The sequence below is a fragment of the Cervus canadensis genome, chromosome 19, assembly GCF_019320065.1.
Source record: "Cervus canadensis isolate Bull #8, Minnesota chromosome 19, ASM1932006v1, whole genome shotgun sequence".
NCBI lineage: Eukaryota > Metazoa > Chordata > Mammalia > Artiodactyla > Cervidae > Cervus > Cervus canadensis.
Genome location: NC_057404.1, coordinates 50,109,153 through 50,127,196, shown reverse-complemented (window position 1 = coordinate 50,127,196; position 18,044 = coordinate 50,109,153). Strand labels below are relative to the sequence as shown.

The 18,044-nt window shown below is 35.0% G+C and overlaps 1 protein-coding gene across 7 annotated transcripts; it reads right to left on the bottom strand.

Moving 5' to 3' along the window:
- Positions 1-224: 224 nt before the first annotated feature.
- LARP7 (La ribonucleoprotein 7, transcriptional regulator) lies at positions 225-17,957 on the bottom strand. 7 transcript variants are annotated; one of them, XM_043438361.1, is made up of 14 exons: positions 17,801-17,949; positions 15,068-15,197; positions 11,872-12,075; positions 11,559-11,659; positions 11,404-11,487; positions 11,112-11,276; positions 10,936-11,029; positions 10,510-10,857; positions 10,280-10,424; positions 8,388-8,536; positions 7,578-7,696; positions 4,053-4,212; positions 3,696-3,787; positions 225-568 (listed from the first exon to the last, which is right to left on the bottom strand). In XM_043438361.1, exons 2-14 carry the CDS (start codon positions 15,108-15,110, stop codon positions 488-490), a joined length of 1,785 nt encoding a protein of 594 aa, XP_043294296.1. In that variant the 5' UTR covers positions 15,111-15,197; positions 17,801-17,949; the 3' UTR covers positions 225-487. The 7 variants fall into 7 exon arrangements, with proteins under 7 accessions (XP_043294296.1, XP_043294294.1, XP_043294295.1 ...); XM_043438359.1 differs by having other exon boundaries at positions 10,510-10,860; positions 17,801-17,948; XM_043438360.1 differs by lacking the exon at positions 17,801-17,949 and adding an exon at positions 16,003-16,223 and having other exon boundaries at positions 10,510-10,860.
- Between the last annotated feature and the right edge of the window lie 87 nt (positions 17,958-18,044).

Sequence of the window (18,044 nt, the reverse complement as noted above, 5' to 3'; positions counted from 1 at the left end):
GGACAGGCAAAGTACAATAAACAGAATGAAATATCACACACATGTCTCTGTATAAATCAACATGAAAGGATATCCAAGATATTTCAAATGGAGAAAGCAAGTTACAGAACAAAAAGCACAATGAGCATTCTCTATTAAACATTTCCCCCAACCTATTTATTTAGATAGCATTATTATTTTTGCATATATGTTGTTTTTGCAATATAAAAACAGCAAACATAATGATAATTTCAAACACATTTATTTTCTAAATCACTTTGAGGTTGATTTGTGTCATATAATTTCAACAAATGCAGCGTTTACAGAAAAACTGTGGTAAACAATGTAACTGTCTCCAGGAAAAGTCGTATTTACAAGTTAAAGAAAAACTATTTAATTAAATGTAGGTTTTAGAAAAACATTATGCATTACCACCATAAAAAAAAGATATTCCTAAGAATAGCTCTAGTATCCAGTGAAACCTGAAGAGGTGAACAAAAAATTTTTTTCAGTCATATTCAGAAAATCTGATGTGTTGACTTGCTTGTTGAGTCTTTTCGAGTCTAATCTTTTCAGCTTTGGTGATTAACTACAGAGAAAAAAATCAGAAATTAGAAGGAACTGGATATGTAAAAACAGAAAGATAATTATGACTAGAAAAATCTCACAACTATTAGCTTGAATAAAATTTTTTAAAAGGGGGACAAGGGAAAACAAATGAGATAATTAAGCTCAGATCAAATCAGTTACAGAGAGAACTGCCTAAATTAGAGCTTATTAAATATAGTAGATATTAAATCTTTGAATTATCTAAGATCTTTGCATTTTAGTGCTAGACTACTAAAATTTTTTTCAATTAAAAATAACCAATAATTTGGTTATTAATCAATTAATAAATAACCATAATTCCACCAACATGGACCTACTATTCAGTATAGGGAATGCTTCTCAGTATTCTGTAATAACCTAAATGGGAAAAGAATCTGAAAAAGAACACATGTATATTCGTAGTAACGGAATCACTTTGCTATACACCTGAAACTAATACAACACTGTTAATCACCAATGTGCCAATATAAAATTAAAAATTTTTTTTGACATTTTAGGAGGGTTGAAGACCAATCTTTGTTTCATCATATCCCTTTGGGTTTGAGTATTAATTATTAAGAAACTTTGCTTACACATTTGAGAAATATTCTAAATAAGGGTCTGCTATTAAAATTACTTATTATTATTATTTTTTTAAATTACTTATTATTACACCCTTACATAAATAATCAAAAATTTTAAAGAAGGCAAATTAAATTATACAGAATGAAAAAGACCATTTAAAATGCCCAAAAGCTTTCTTGTAGAAAAACTAAAGTATCATATTTAGCTTTGGAGGAAATGAAAATCTTATTCTCTTATAAACACAGATTCTAATGACTATTCATTAAAATAGTTTCTTTAAACTGGTGATAAGTGGTCATCAGCAGGAAGTCACCTTTATTTATTTTTCATTTTTTTTATTGTGGTAAGTTTTTAGGAAGTCATTTTCAGATTAAACTAAAAACAAACTGTCAGTGGAGTCAAAATTTAAGTGTTTCAAACTCACAACCATATGCTTTTCACAAATTTTATGAATTCTATCTTTATCTGTTTAATAGCTGACCTGTCAGTACTTTATAAAGGAAAGACGATTTTGGTAAAAACAATGAGAAATTCAAATGTGCTTTACAAGCTAAAGAAAAATGAGAAAAGCCTCACTGTGTCTCCAATACTTGTTATCTAATTTTACTAAAATGCTCAATGGGATAAGGTACACTAGAAAGATTTGGTTGAGGTAGAATGAATGAGAGCCCTTTTGGCAGGTCTTTTCTTCATCTTACTGATCTTTGTCTCAGGTCTTAATTTATCTGCACTATAGAAAATGAAGTATTTCTTAATCAACTGTCTTTTAATTCTATACAAACTGAACAGAGCTTAGAAAACTGTCCCCAGTAGCCTTCTCCTCCACAAAGTGAAAAGCAGAACCAGGATTTTCTATTAGCGTTTTTCTTTCACTCAAGTATTCTACTGTGGAAATAGTAGAATGGTATGTCAGTGAGGTATTTACACTATACTTTTGGCTGTTAATTTTTCCTAAATACTTATTTTCTATTACTAACATGCTTGCTTGCTTCCTGTACCCCAGCTACACTGGCCTCCTAGTCTGACAATCTCCCTCCAAGACCTCTGTATTTTCTGTTGCCTTAGAGTGTAAAGTGGAGCTCCTAAATTCTTCTGGGTTGTCTGCTCACTTCCCTAAGGTCTGCTCTATGGTCACCTTTGTACTTTTGAGTTTTCTGAACAGCACTGGTCATCATCTGACCTATATTAACTCTAAGCCTCAAGAAAGAAGGAGACCTTGTTACTCATGGCTAAACACTCAGTTCTTAAACAGTGACTAACACAAACCAAAACCAAAAATGTTAATTAAATGAATTAACAAAGTAGTAAACTAATAACCTCCTCTCCTCTGAGAAGCTAGGTCGTGTGGAACCTTTCTTCATTTTATGAAATGAGCAAATTAGTACTTTCACTGTTTTAGCTAGGATTCTATACTTTCAGAAGTTTGCTTATCATACAAATCATGCTAATGATAAAAAGCCTGATCCTGTTAACCAATACATGAGAACCCTTCAAGTTCAGTGATAGAACTACTCACTGGTTTCAACCCAATTTATAAAATTCTCTGTCAATGTTTATTTCCTTGTCTCAAACTTAATTTATGCAGATGGAGTCTTTCTTAAAAACAAAACTGCTTTTTTCTAGTTTTAAAAATATATACAATTTACATGATATTTTACACCAACTAGAAGGAAAAGTATTATTGAACAAAGTGATTTCATTTCAATTTTGAGTTCTGGATTAATGATTTTAATATTTAAGTTAATCAAAGCTTAAACAGGCTTTGAAATTAACACCTCATAGACCTGAAAGAGTCTTTAAAGAGGAAGGAGGCCTCTCTATCTCAGCAAATTCAGTCTGCATTCATGGAAAGAGAATTAACAAAGATCAGTAGAAAACCTCCTCCCAAATCATTTTAAATTCCAATGAATCCTAGGAGATGCAAGACAGACGAAAAAAACTTGATTTTCCAATTTAAAAAAAAAAAAAGAATTTTATAAATAGGACCTTAAATCAACAAACCCAGAACACGGGAAGTATGACCTTTCAAGTACTAACCAATCATAAAATAATGCACATACATCTTTTTGGATTTTACTGATTTTTATAATATACATTTAGAAATTGATAATGTTAATTATTATGTGCCCTATTTTGCTCTAAGCATTTTAAGATGTACTAACTTTTACATGTATAATATTTTTAAAAAGAATAAACAGCTTACTAGCAACAATAAACATCTGATAAATTCTTAAGTGTCTTTTAAAGTTATTGAGAGACTTGCTTTAAATTATCATTGTTTTTTTCTATAAATTATTTAATGTACTAATTTAAGCTTGTTTATTTCCCCTGTCAGCTATTCTAGAGAAAAAGGAATAAAGCTTACCACTGCTATTGGGAATGATATGCACAGATTTTCAATCTTATCTGTGGAGACTCATATCTTTAAAAACTGCACTCTAAATATATTGTGCTTTTTACCATTAAGACAATCTTTAAATAATCATTTACTACCAAGTTAGAAAACAGCCAGAAATTTAAATTACAAAGTATGAACTGATTACCTTCTCAGTGCCTCTTTTCTTTTCACGAGGTTGATTAAGTTTGGCCTGCCTATCTACCAAAATCTTCTGCCAATACCTCTGTTCATGATCACCTTTAAAAAAAAAAAAAAAACACAAAAATGCTTATCACTGAACATAAGGATATAGATGAAGAAACACATCCACAGCTTTATATTTTCAGTAAAACCAGAATAGTTGTCCGAGTTATTTAATGCCTTTTTACGTATATTAGTGTAAAGAACCGACCCCCCCCCCCAGTTTCATTTGCCAAACTCGGAAATTATAAAACAATCACCCCACAATAAGCATTGTTAAAATAAAAAAAAAAAAGAAAGAAAAGGTTCTATAAAGTTTTACCAGAAAGAATCTCTAGTTTCCAGCAGTGTTTCTTTTTAATTTCTGAATGTGCAGTTACTACTGCTTGAGCATCCTCAGGAGTTTTAAATCTAGCATGGCATTCTGTATCTCCTTCCAGCAAATCAACATAAACAACCTCTGAGACTGCTGCCAAAGTATCCTGCATTAGAATTTAGAAGGGCTTAAAATAAACAATAAAAACATTTCATTATAATTCTAAAATTATTCCACTGTAGGATCTATTATAAAATTGAGCCATATATCATTTCAAATGAGGAGTAACTATTTCATTTCAGTTAGCTTCCAAGATATATACAAATGGAGAATTCCTTGGCAGTCTAACGGTTAGGACTCTTCACTCTCGCTTCCAAGGGTACAGGTTCAACTCCTGGTCCGGGAGCTAAGATCCCATAAGCTAATAAGAAAGGCGCCCAAAAAAGACTCCAAACGAAAAACCAAACTACCACCAGAAAAAAGACCTCAAAACAAATGCTCTTAGAAATGGACTTGGACAAAGTTGAGGACCAATTTAATATCAACTCTATCAACTTTCTTTCATTCAACAGTATCCTTAAAATCGTACTAGATGGGAATATGGAATAAGAAGAAAAGATCTATAGTATAGAATGTACAAATACTTTCCTCTAACCCTCAAATTTAGAAGAAGGGTTCCATGTCTGGGTGTAGGCAAAGAGTAAAACAAAAAACAAAACTGAAATGGCATTAAGGAAGAAGTTGTGTTTCCACTTACCTGTACAAAATCACTTAGGACTTAAAATGCATGCAAACTTTTTATAACCACTTGTGAAAAAAGTGTCAAGGCACACAGAGAGATATTTGGTTCTTAAATTGTCTATGGGAATACAGATAGGCCAGAGTTTTTAACTCTGATAAAACATCTAAGCAACCTTTTCGAGTCACGTAGCAATGAGAAGTTTTACCTATAAGGCCTGCTGTGAGGGCAAATTAACAAGATTCCTGCATTCCCAGGTCATTTTTTTTTCACAGCAGGTTCTACAGTGTAAGCAAGGTAATTATGCAGGAATGTTACACTAATTCTTAATTCATCAACTTCCATTCATAAAGCTAAAGAAGTAACTGAAGGTTCCCAACTGAAAGAAAGAAAAAAATAGTCCTCCTACCTCAACCCCTTCAGTTTAAACCCAAAATTTCAAGGTACAACTAATTTAGATTATTTATTTATTAAAAGAAATATTTTTTTTGGCTGCGCCTCTTGGCTTGTGGGATCTTAGTTCCCCAACTAGGGCCTTTCACAGTGAGAGCTTGGAGTCCTAACTACTGGACCACCAGAAAATAACCTAGATTACTTTTTGATGTTGAATTTTAAAATTCTGAATTACAGAAAGAACTCAGCAATACCTGGAAATATCATTTCAAAAGAAAAGTGCATTAGTTAATAATAAAGAATAAGTAGTAAAAAAAAAAAAAGAATAAGTAGTAAAAATCCATGCTTATATATTAATACAAGCCAGGTACTAAGTCTTAATTTATCTCAACACTTAAATCACTGCCTATCACAAAATAGGCACTTTATAATTTTAGGCAAATTCAATTTAAAAACTGAAAACTGGAGAGAAATATACTTGCCAATTCTTCCCATTTCTCTATCTAGTTAATGAGTATTTAATTTAAACACAAAGAAGGAAAAATAAGGTATTAAGTGATGAAATTTGAATGTGCTTATTGGTAGTAGTGAGGGTTTTGTAACTGATTTATCAGACAGATTCAATTACTTCAATTGAAAAGATATTTACTAAATATCCATTATAATGTCAGGCTAATCTCCAGATTTAAAACCCTTCTTAGAATGACAAATTAACCTGGCAATCACATGGGCAACTCTCAGACAGCTGTAAGAATTATAGCTCAGTTTTTGTTCCAGCAAAATGTAAGTAATTAATAATTTGGTTAATGCACTTATTTTATGATTTTGGTGATCAAAAATGAAGAATTTGTAATCGACATAATTACCATTTAGATAATAAAATCTGATAAATGCAATTAAACCTATACCAGTTATTCAAAATAACAAATTTTGAGTAATTTTTCTTTTAAAACTTGGGCCATCTGACTAACCACAGCAGCATTTACATCTTCAATTTTTTAATCCTTCTTATTGCAAAGTCTATTTTGCTACCAAATTTTGAAGTGCAAGCTAGTATATCAATTTGGGATTGACCAAATTCCTCATCAATACTATAGTAAGAGTCTAGATTTACTTGTTAGTGACAACTACAGGATTTCAGGGGATAGGGTTTCAGATAAAGAGTGCTTACAGATGGTTACAATGAGCAACTTTAATGTTTACAGAAGTTAAAAAATGTTGACTGGTAACAGTCTATGGAAAACCAAAGCAACATACCACATGGTCCTGAAGTCAGTGTAAGAATTATAAATATACTTGCTATGTTATAGAACACCTTACATAGTTTAAAAAGAAAGTGTTTCACTTAAATGGATGACAAAGTTAAAAAGTAAATAGGATATTCCCACTTAAAAGAGTATGTGAATAAGATACATTGCCCTGCGAGTACAAAATGCTGTAGGGGACAAACTCTATAAAGTGAAAAAAGACTTAGGAGGACAGCAGGGATAGGAATTTACGTGTAAACTATAAATTTTTGGAGATATTCAAAATACTTTACACTTTCCTGTAATTGTTTCAAAAATTTTAATGTAATTGTTTCAAAAATTTTAATGTAATTGGTGAGAACTGAAAATACCAAAAAAATACTTTTAGGAATAAAATTTTAAAAGGCTCTTCTTGCCGAAAACAACCACCCTGCATTTTTTTCAGGAGAAAATTTTCAATTCTCAAGAGGATTCATTAACAGACAAAAATAAACTAAGTCTATGCTAAGTGAAAAATATGCACACTATCCGTTTTATTTCAAAATAGTTCTGATTTTTAAGTCACAAAATCTTTTAGGAATTTATTGAAAACTAAAAGCTCTAATAAAAACAAATTACAAATTCTCTAGTTTGCTCCAAATAAGACAACAGCAAATAGTTTTATTTTAGAAACAATCACAAACCAACTTTAATGTTAGTTCAATCTTTATGAATGTTTTATCCCTACGTATTGCCCCCAAATCTAGTTTCTCTTGATTTTTCTGAAAAACAGAAAAGGTCCCCTGAGAAAATGAATATTGGGAAAGCATTTTACTTAATCTCCTCATTTGATATAATAACTACAGTAGGGTTTCATCCTTTTCCTATACACAACCATTGGGGCACCAAGAAAAATAAGCACAAATTGCTGTTTTCCTATAAAAGGATTAAACGAAGTTCACTATAAATTTGATTCAGTGAGGAATTTCAGCTATCAGAATTTGCCTTGAGTCAGACTTAAAAGGTTATTATGGAATCAAACCCAATAAGCAGTTTACCACAAGAGAACAAATTCTAATTTGATTTGCCTCATTTTCCACATTCAAAACACTTTCACACGGGGGTTTTTAAGAAGAAAGAGAAACAACTATCATGGGGATTCAAAAGCATTACCCTGACTTGCTTCCTGCCAGGTAAAGGCTCGGTGCTAATGATCTTCACAATCACACCACTCACAAACTGTGGTCCTGCTGCATTAACTTTCTCCTGGGGACCACACTCTTCACTGTTTGCTGTTGAAGCGAAAAGAAAAAGACCAGAAAAATATGTCTTTCATTTAATAATTTAACGCTTATAGGCCCGCTCTAGAGTATCAATAATGGTCTCCCAGCTTTATTTAAGTAATCTAAACTTACTCATAAGGTCATTATGTTTTAAGTTATACTATTTATTACAGATTACCATAAAGTAAAATACAGAAACTCTTATTACTGTAAATGCAAAGTTTTACCATTAGAAGAACACTTTTAAAATCTTAAGGAAAAAATCTCCTCTTTCACTGAACCAATAACAAATTGTTTTACTCAATAAAGAAAGAACAGGTACAGGTATACCATTACAATTCAAACGTGGAAATTTATATTTTCAACTTATGGGAATTTAAAATATAAATATCAAAGATCATCTTTGTTTCTACAAATGCGATGAACTACAAACTAGGCACTCATCACTAATTTTGATTACTAATGAAAACTATATAGAGAAAATGTATGTGATTAAAAAAGATTCAGTTTAAAATGAGCCCTTCAAATATTTTTAGGTTAAGGATAAATCACATCTGGACAACTTGAGAAATCAGTAATTGCTCTAATAACAACCACTATATAATTGAGTTTCAAAAACTAAAGCTTATCCTACAATAACTCAGTGCGTTTTAGTATAAGTAGAATATAATGCTACAAAAACTATCATATTGATGCTTACTTTTTTCACTTTTCATTCCGGAATTAGTAGGCACTCCATTTGTTTCCATTTCTGATTGTGACTTTATTTGGGATATTGTTTTTTTTAAAGAAGCCATGCTGGCTTTTTGCAGTGCTAAATACTCTTTCTTCAAATCCAACCATTCTGTCCTGTAGTGAAAATAATTGTACTTTTAAACAGTGACAACAGATCATTAAATAAAAAGTAAGTCTCAAAATACAGACATTCAGTAACTTACAACCACTCCTTCTCCCAATCTTTCTTTAAACACACTTAAATTATTTCCTGAGTTCTAAGTCCATCTGGCAAACAAGAAAAGGGGAGTTCCCTCTGTCCCAACATTCAGATTAAATGTTTTATATTTGCTGATTCAATTCTTAAGTATGTTTCAAATGTTTGACAAAAATAAAAGCACTGAGTTAACTAACTAGTAACATTTACTAGAAAAGTCAGTTAACTCTGGGTGAAAAATTAAAATTTTAACATTTGTTAAACTGCTTCCAATTCGAAAGGTAACATTCCTCAGTATTTACTGGAGTCAAAGGAATTTCTAAGAAGAAGAAAAACACCCCATGGAAGCAATTTATTTATTTACATACATTGATCGTGTAGAGGTTTCCTCAAACAGCTAGAGGTCCTCCAGATAGAAACACAATGCCTCTCCTGGCTCTGCAGGAGCACTCATTGTTACCCTAATCTGTGCCATCAAACACGCAGATAGGGGATTTTTTTTTTTTTAAGAGGAGAATATCTGTGGTAATGGTTTTAGCTGTTAACATTGACATCTGTATACTTCAAAAAAAAAAAAAAAAAATCCAGACCCACCCAGGACCATACATTCCCTGAGAGCTGATACATTAGAATAACAAAGGGCTCTTGTAAGGATTCTCTGAGATAAAAAGGGAAGAGGAATTCAGGAGTTAAGAATAGTATAAATAGAAGTACCCAAAGTCCTAGCCTTTTAACCCTCCAAGAGCAAAACTGGGGTCTTTGGAAACCGTAATCCAGAAAGGTTAAGAAGGAAACTTTCTTTTAAAAGGTATGCCATTTTCTTTCTTCTCCATATCTCCCACCTCTTGAGAAGTTGGACTCCCTTTAACTTTAACATGGTAGTACTTTCTGTGACTTTAAAATAGTAAGTGCTTCCATGTTTTAGTAGAAGTGAGTCCAAATTACGCCTCTGGATACAAGATGGCAACGTTTGCAATCTGTGAGGCTGAAATGGGCGCCCCTCTGCTTTAACACGGGGGTACCTGCTGTGTAAAGAAAAGCAAGTGCTTCCGTGTTTCAGTGGAGGTGTCTCCAAGTCAATACTTTAAAAGCGCTTGTGATCTGAAAACTGGCTCTGAAAATAATAAAAATGTAGCATTGCTAAATTTCAAATGAAAGGTAAAAATAAGTAGTTCTTTTAATGATGAAATTTATTCTGTTCCCAGATTATTTTCTAAATGCACTTTACAGGTTAAAGAAAATTCACGATTTTATTTTTCTCAAGACTGGGCTCCCCACCACTTAAACGTGGATGTACTTGCTTTGTAGCTAAAAAAGTAAGTGCTTCCATGTTTTAGTGATGGTAAGTCTTCTTTTTTCATTTTGTCTTATCCTGCCGCTCCTTGGTATACTACAAGATGCACCTTTAAGTCTATTAAGGAATACCCTCCACTTTAACATGGAGGCACTTGCTGTGACTTCATAAAAAATAAGTGCTTCCATGTTTTAGTGTGGTGGTTCCTTTTTAAACCCCAACATTGTGCAACTTCTGTGCAGATCATGGCTTCAGGCCATTACTGTTGCTAATATGCAACTCTGTTCAATTCAAACTGGAATTGCACTTTAGCAATGGTGATGGAGTGTGTCAGTTGCCAACAACGTAATCTGCACCCGTGACTTACTTCGATAGCACTCGTAATGGAATAACCTCTTCTCCCATCTTATGCCTCTCTTTATGTTTTTTCTTATGCTTTCTTTTTGCTTTCAGTAGGGATCCGTCTTTTATATCTCCAGTATCCTTTTCCTCTTCCGTAGAGACTTCTAATTCTAAATTATAGATGTGAATGAAATAAAGAGATGAGTTAAGAAGAAAACCCTCCTTATCTAACCATAAACGTAAAGTCAGAAATACCTTTGTTTTCTTTACAAACTTCTGGAGCTTCTTTTTTAACATTGTCTTTCTGAGACACTTTCTTAGCTTTCGTTTTGGGAGTGAGGCAGTCTGCATCTTCAGAGCTGCTTCTTTTCCTCTTTCCTGCTTTGACTAAAGGTAAGCTGGATACTTCAGTTTTTTCTCGTTTTTTCTTTTTCTTTGTGGGTTGCTTTTGGGGTTCAGTAACCTCTACTTCAGAGCTCTCAGATGTGGTCCTTGATCTTTTTTTACAGATACTTTCCTTGGTTGCGTCCATATTTGACTCCTTGGGCTGGATATTGTCATCTTTCTTGGTTCGGCCTTTCTTCTTCTTCTTCTTTTTCTTTTCTTCTGTAACAATGTTATTATATTTACTTTGCTTCATCTATGTCTATGTCTATGTCTAAGTATTTAATGACAACTCACCAGTTACTGTCAGAGCAGGAATGGGCTTGTTTTTCACTGTCTTGGGAAATACACCAGGTTTTCTCGGTGCTTCCTCTGGTGGGTTATTAAGAAACTGAAAAGAAATAAGCAAAATTCTGTTACTGTTTAAAACACTTAGTAATTTTCTTTCTCTTTCTTTTAGGTTGTGGACCTACCTCAATAGCTTTTGCAGCTTGTTCTTTTGTTTCAAATTCCACGAAGGCAAATCCCTTTGGGTCCCCAGTAGACTTATAATGTGGTATACTTATATAAACAACATTGCCACATTTCCCAAATACTCTCTCAATCCAGCTGTGGTTAACATTTTTGGGAAGCAGTTCCTATGATAAATTAGTAATAAATAAAGTGTTGAAAACCTTAACTGAAAATAAAGTCTTACTTAAATTGAATACTACAATGTTTCTGCTGGGAGGCAGCAATTCTGAGCTGTCCAGAAAAGTGGCTTACCACATACACTGTCCGCTCATCCTCATCCTTGGGTCTCTCACCCAGCGGCTTTTTCCTTCTGATTCTGGTGCCTTCTAAATCCAGCTGTAAAACACTACATAAAGTCAATATTAACTAACAGCATCATGTGACACATCATATGTAACAATTCTTACCTCTACAACAGCAGAACTTTTCAGTGCTCTGGCTATTAACTTTCCATCGGTGGTCAATTTTTTCATTTTGTTGAAGGACACAAGAAGTGATATATCAACATCTAATGAAAAAGTTTCAAAAACATTTTCAACTGTTAAAATTTAAAAAACATGTTTCATATACAGTGTATATTGTACATTATATGTGGCATATATATATTTTAACAGCTCTTAAAACTTTTATACAGTGTATATTGTACATTATATGCAGCACATATAGATTAGAAGTAGATACAGCTCTTAAATCTGGTACAATACACTGAAGGAAACTTACATCCATCTCTAGATTTTTCTATCTGCTCTCGAAGAAATCTATCCTTGTGGAGATTTGCATCTCCAAACCAGAAGTCCACTTGCTTCACAATATCTGCAAGCACCTGTTTAACTCTAGACCTTTTCTTTTTTTCTACTTCTTTTTTCTTTTCTATGCTTTCTTCTTCCATTGCCTTTTCTTTATTTCCACTTTCAATTTCCATTTCTGTGAAATAGGAAATAAATATTAAGTTAGCAAAAATTATTAGTGGTATAAAAAAATACTTAGTTTAGCCTTTATCTGAATGGAAATGGGCTCAAATATGTCTACCAGAGAACAAACTTTGGACATTTTCACTATTAGCTGTGGCAACTTTCATTTTCCCTGTTTCTTATAACATTTACCTCCTATGTTAACAGCATTTTTTATGCGTTCTGGTATAAATAAGAATGATAGACTGATGTGTTCATTTCACAACCTCCACTGAGAAACATTTTAAAAATGTTCTTTACTTGCTGAAGTAAAGTGAGATCTCCTATACTCAGACTCCAAAGTTCTGGACAGACAACTATCTCCCCGTCCTCTTCTGTTTTGAACTTAAAACCTTACTAATTTGTTTATCCTAGAATGCACTTACTGGTACATTCCCAGTTCCTGGTATATAGTAATTCAAAAATCTGTTGAATGGTATCATCTTAGTTAATAACATACACACAAAAATGAGTGAGCAAAGACCTAACAGGAGGCCTGGGGTGATATTAAGACAAATGCGAAGTTTCATCTGTCTTCTCTGTTGCACTGGCTGGGAGATGCTATTAGTTGGGATGCAGGCCTTGAGGCTATGACCAGCATGACAGAATAGATTGGTAGGCAAAAGGGCTAAAGCTCTTAGGTAGGCATCTAGATAAGGGTGGGGGGAAGCAGTGGATTTGGGTTAATTGCTGTATTTGGGGAAGACTGGGACTAGGTCTCCAGATGAGATGAAGATTCTGTCCCTACTCTATCTTCTGTCTTATACCCTTTAAAGCTCAGTAAACAGTTATTAATAAAGCCTATTTGTGTCTCCTGAGTCGGACTGTCAGCTATAATCTGACAGTGCAGCAGTGATGCTGCAGATAGAAACAGCGACACCCAGCATGAGGGTACAAAGCCATTAATGCATTTCACTTCAAACCTCCAACTAAGTGTGCATTCTCATCAAAGGAAGAGTATTTTGGCATTTTTAAAGCAGGCTTCCGTTGATCAGCTAAACACTAATTTCTAAAACATATAAGTAATTATTTAGATGATGCTAGCCTGACTCTTAAAATGGAAGTACATGCCAAAATTAATCATTAGAAAAACAACCAGGTGGCATTTAGTGCTGCATAACCATTTATCACACTCTCACTTCAACCTATCCTGTCAGGCTTTCCTTTCCATCATTCTAATGAAACTAAAAAACAATGATCTCCACTGTCCACCAGATCTCTCAGGAGCATTTGCAGTTGCTAACTCCGTCACTGAAAACATTTTCTTCATTTGGCTTCCAGGAGTTGTCTTCCTTCTCCATTTCCTTTTCTGGACCCTCCGACTCTGTCTGCTCTACCCTTCCATGATGCCCAAGGCTGCATTCAGTCCTGGGCTCCCTTATATACACAGATGTCCTTTCAGAGGGTCTCTAGCTTTCCTTCTCCATTTCCTTTTCTGGACCCTCCGACTCTGTCTGCTCTACCCTTCCATGATGCCCAAGACTGCATTCAGTCCTGGGCTCCCTTATCTACACAGATGTCCTTTCAGAGGGTCTCTGGCTTTAAGCTCCATGGCTCTCTATATGTTGATGTTTCACAAACCCATCTTCTCCACTCCCGACTTTTCCCATTATCTCCCCATTCCAACATGCAAATACCCACCTAACCTCTTCACTTATTTAGCTGAAGCTAAATCTATCTCAAGCTTCAATTGAATTCTCAAATTTTAGCAAACCACATTTTTTGCCTAGTCTTTCCCATCTCAGAAAATACCAGCGAAAATTGCTGAGAGGGCAAAAACACTGAAATCCTTCTTCATTCCTTCCTCACATCCCACAGCCAATTCATTAGCATTTCTGTTAGCTCTAGCTTTTCAAAATTCATATGAATCTTCATTTCATCCATCACAACCACCTGTTACAAGCTATCACGAGTGTCTTGCCTGCAGTTGAAACACATCCTCACATTTACTTGCTTCTACTCCTTTTCCATTATCATCAATTCTCCAGACAGCAGCTGGAATGATCATTTAAATATGTAAATAAAATGTCAATTTCTTGAACAAAATCCTCCAAAGGTTTCTTATCCCAGTCAGAATAAAACAAAAAATCCTTATTGTGGACTATAGGTCCTATTAGATTGGGCCTGGGGATCTCGCTCTAACTTCATCACTTGCAACTTCTTTCAGAGTGCTCATTACAACCTCAACACAACATCGTTCTGTTCCTCGAACAGTCTAATGCATCCCCATTTCACGGCTTTTGCTCCTGCTGTTCCCCAGCTTTCCTGTCACAGCTGCAGGGATTACTTCCTTGTCCACCCAGGCCTCTGCAAATGTCACTTTATCAAAGAGGTTTTCTCTTTCACCAAATCAAAAATATCCCTTCCCTGCCGACCATAACCCTACCCTCTGCCTCACTCACCACTTTCTATACTTATATCCTCTTATTCCTATCTGGAATTATAATTTTATTGCCTACCTGCTTCATTATAATATAAACACTATGAAGGCAGAGACTTCGGCTTGATCACAACCTTGGCATTTGTTGAATAGTTAAGTAATATAACTAACAGTATCTAACAAACTGTCAAGTGTTGAGCATTTCAAGTTATTTTGTAAGGGGGTAGAATTATAAACAAAATACAAATGTAGGCTATGATTGTCACTACAGAATTCACTACTAACTCTTCTGAAAAATCTATAAAGAGCAGATTACCACTTCTCTATTTGTTTTCATCGTCAAAGCCACCATCTAAGGAGACAGTGGACAGAACTGCATAAACACAGAAAGCCACAAATCTCCCAGAAATCAGACTTTTCCCAGCGTTCTCTTCTCAGCCCTGATACTCTCCTTCCTTCCTAAGATTTTTTTTTTTGAGAGTGTGTGTGTGTGGCCTGGAGAATTAAGTTCAGAAAATCCTGCCCCATGTGAATAACACTCATTTGCAATTTTCAATCTTAAAAATCTGTAAAGACTCAAACATACCTTCATTTTCGAGTACGGATATGGATGAGATTAAACAGGACATAAGCTATGGTACAAGTTCTCTTCTCTACACATTGGTTACAGAAGATCAGGAAGTTACATGATAGTCATAGTTTACTTTCTCAATGTCTTATGATAACAAATAGGTATACTGTCATTCCATACATTCCAAATCAAAGTTATCTTTCTTAGCAATGTCTGTTCTACTGTTCTTACCACCCTCATTTTATTTAAGGATGACATATTCCACTTAGTAATCCACTGAGTCGAGCTATTTACTAGCTGTATGGATTTTGAGCACGTTACCTCATCTTTCTACGATCTATAAAGTGGAATAAAAGTTATACCGACATAAAAGGGTTGTTGTAAAAATTAATCAAAATGAATAAAGTACTTTCCATTGCTGCTATATAGCACACAGTCAACAATATGTAACTGTTATTTATTGCCATTTACCAATCTGTCATTAAGTCCTATCAATGTAACCTTTGGAATGACTCTTATCTTCATCCAGTATTTTCCACAACTACTGTCATAATAATATGGAAATAGTTTATAAATTGTTCGGGAAGTCATCTATCCGTCACAGAAGCTGTGTAACTTGTCTAAACACAGGTCTAATTTTGTGACTCTGATGTTAAAACTTTGAACAACAGTAATTCTTTAGCATCTTTTGGTAACACAGCATATATTTTTAAAAAATTGTTAAATGAATCAACTAGTTTCATAGGCTTTAAACAAAGAATAAAAGTTACTGTGTAACACCAGTTACTTGACACACCTTGTTTTAAATCCTCATAATCCCTCTAGGTTGTTTCTCTTAGCTTCTTTTTACAAAGGCTCAAAGGTTAAGTGACCTGGCTAAAGCTAGCTAGGTAAGTAAGCTCAGGTATGTTTAACTCTCACACTGCCTACGTTTTAGTAGAACCTCTTACCATGTAGTCTATGTTTTGACTCAGAAATCCTTTTTTTAAATTGTTAAAAATTTTTTTTACAATGTTGTGTTGGTTTCTGCCATACAACAATGCGTATCAGCCATCTGTGTGTTCGTGCTAAGTCGCTTCAGCAGTGTCTGAGTCTTTGTGATCCCATGGACCACAGCCATCCAGGCTCCTCTGTCCAAGGAATTCTCCAGGCAAGAATACTGGAGTGGGTTGCCATGCCCTCCTCCAGGGGATCTTCCTGACTCGGGGATCTAACATTGCATCTTACATCTCCTGCAATGGGAGGCAAGATTTTTTTAACAGTAGCGCCACCATCAGTCATAAATATACATATACCCCCTCACTCTTGAGCCTCCCTCCCCTTTCCCCATCCCACTCCTCTAGGTCATCACAGAGCACCAGACTAGGCTCAGTATGTTACACAGCAACTTCTCAACAGCTATCCATTCTACACACAGTAGTGTGTATATGTTGATGCTACTTTCTCCATTCATTCCACGCTCTCCCTCCCCACCCCCACTGTGTCCACAAGTCCATTCTCTACATCCTGGCTCAGAAATTCTTAACTTGAAATCCATGGAATTTGGGATGGATTTCAAAAATTATTGTGAATCCCATGAAATTTTCAAAGGTAAATTTTAAAGAAAACGTGAAACCATGACTTTTCTACATTTATAAAATGAACACGTGTCAATCATTTTATTTAAGTAATTAACCAGGGAACTAGTTAAGTGCTAAAAACCAGTTTAAAGGTGAACTCAAAACCTAGACATGCACAAATACAAGCAAGCAAAAACGTTGAAATGACCTTGTTAACAGATGCAACACTAATCAGGGCAATAACTGTAAGATATTTCAATTATGACTGTTTTCTATAACTTACATAATTGTAACATAGCTCAATGACAATGAAGAGTAACCTAGACACCTTTTTTGGGGGGCCATTTCAACGTGTTTCACAATTTTTCTTTAGAAGGTTATAGCAAAATGTTTAGACATGTATACACATTTTCCTGGGAGGCTCATCCATATCTTTTAAATCACGTTTCAAAAGGAAATGGCGTGTCAAAAAGGTTAAGAACTATAGTTCTAGTCACATCTGACTATTCAGCGGTGCCCACTTTCTTGTCCCTGTGCCTCTGCTTTAAACGAGTCTTCTCGTCTTCCTTGTCTTATGAACTCCTATTCAATTTTCAAGGCCCAGGTTAAACGGCATCTCACTCTTTCTAGGCTTCTGCTAGCACATTTCCCCTAACCAACCGCCTCATCTGTTTCCCTTTAAGTATGTCTATTAACGCACTCAATAATACACTGTATTTAACACTCATTAGTTCTTCCTTCCACAATTGAATTTTCAGCTCTCTGAAACATAGAGACAAAAGTTCTGAAAAAGGAAATGACTTAATTTTAAAATACAAGTCCACATTCGCTTTCTTTTGACCACCAAAACTCGAATGTGCGAAGAAAAGCAATTCCCCTTTTGACTACTGCCCCATTAGGTACCCGTTCTTCCTCACGGAAGCCGTCAAACGCGGACTGCCCCCAAACCTTCCAAAACCGGACGACAAGCGCCCCCAATCACTAGAAAACTGGAACTACAAGGGCTGCCGGAGGACTCTTGCGCGTGCGCACACAGAACTAGGACACTAGGACAATCGAACTGATGGGTTGGTGGGAGGGGGCGGGATGAGAAGGACCAGAGATGACAGAAAGGACTGCATAGAAAAAGACTGAGAGTAATTTAGACCTCACCCAACCTGGGCTACCCTAGAGTCCCCTTAGAACTTACTTTGTCAAATTCCCAAAATACAGGGCCAGAGACTGCGTTCTTCAGTCCTTCGCGTCCCCTGAACCTTACAGTCGTAGTTATTTTAGCGTCACACGAGCGACACTTCTTCCGAACGCCTTGGAAAAGATAGGCCTACAGGCTGTGCGACCGCCGTTTACGTCGCAGGCGTAAGCTCGCTCAGCGTGGGGGCGGGACATCAGAGAACGCAGGAGCCACAGAGGCTCGCAGCCGGAGAGGAATTTGA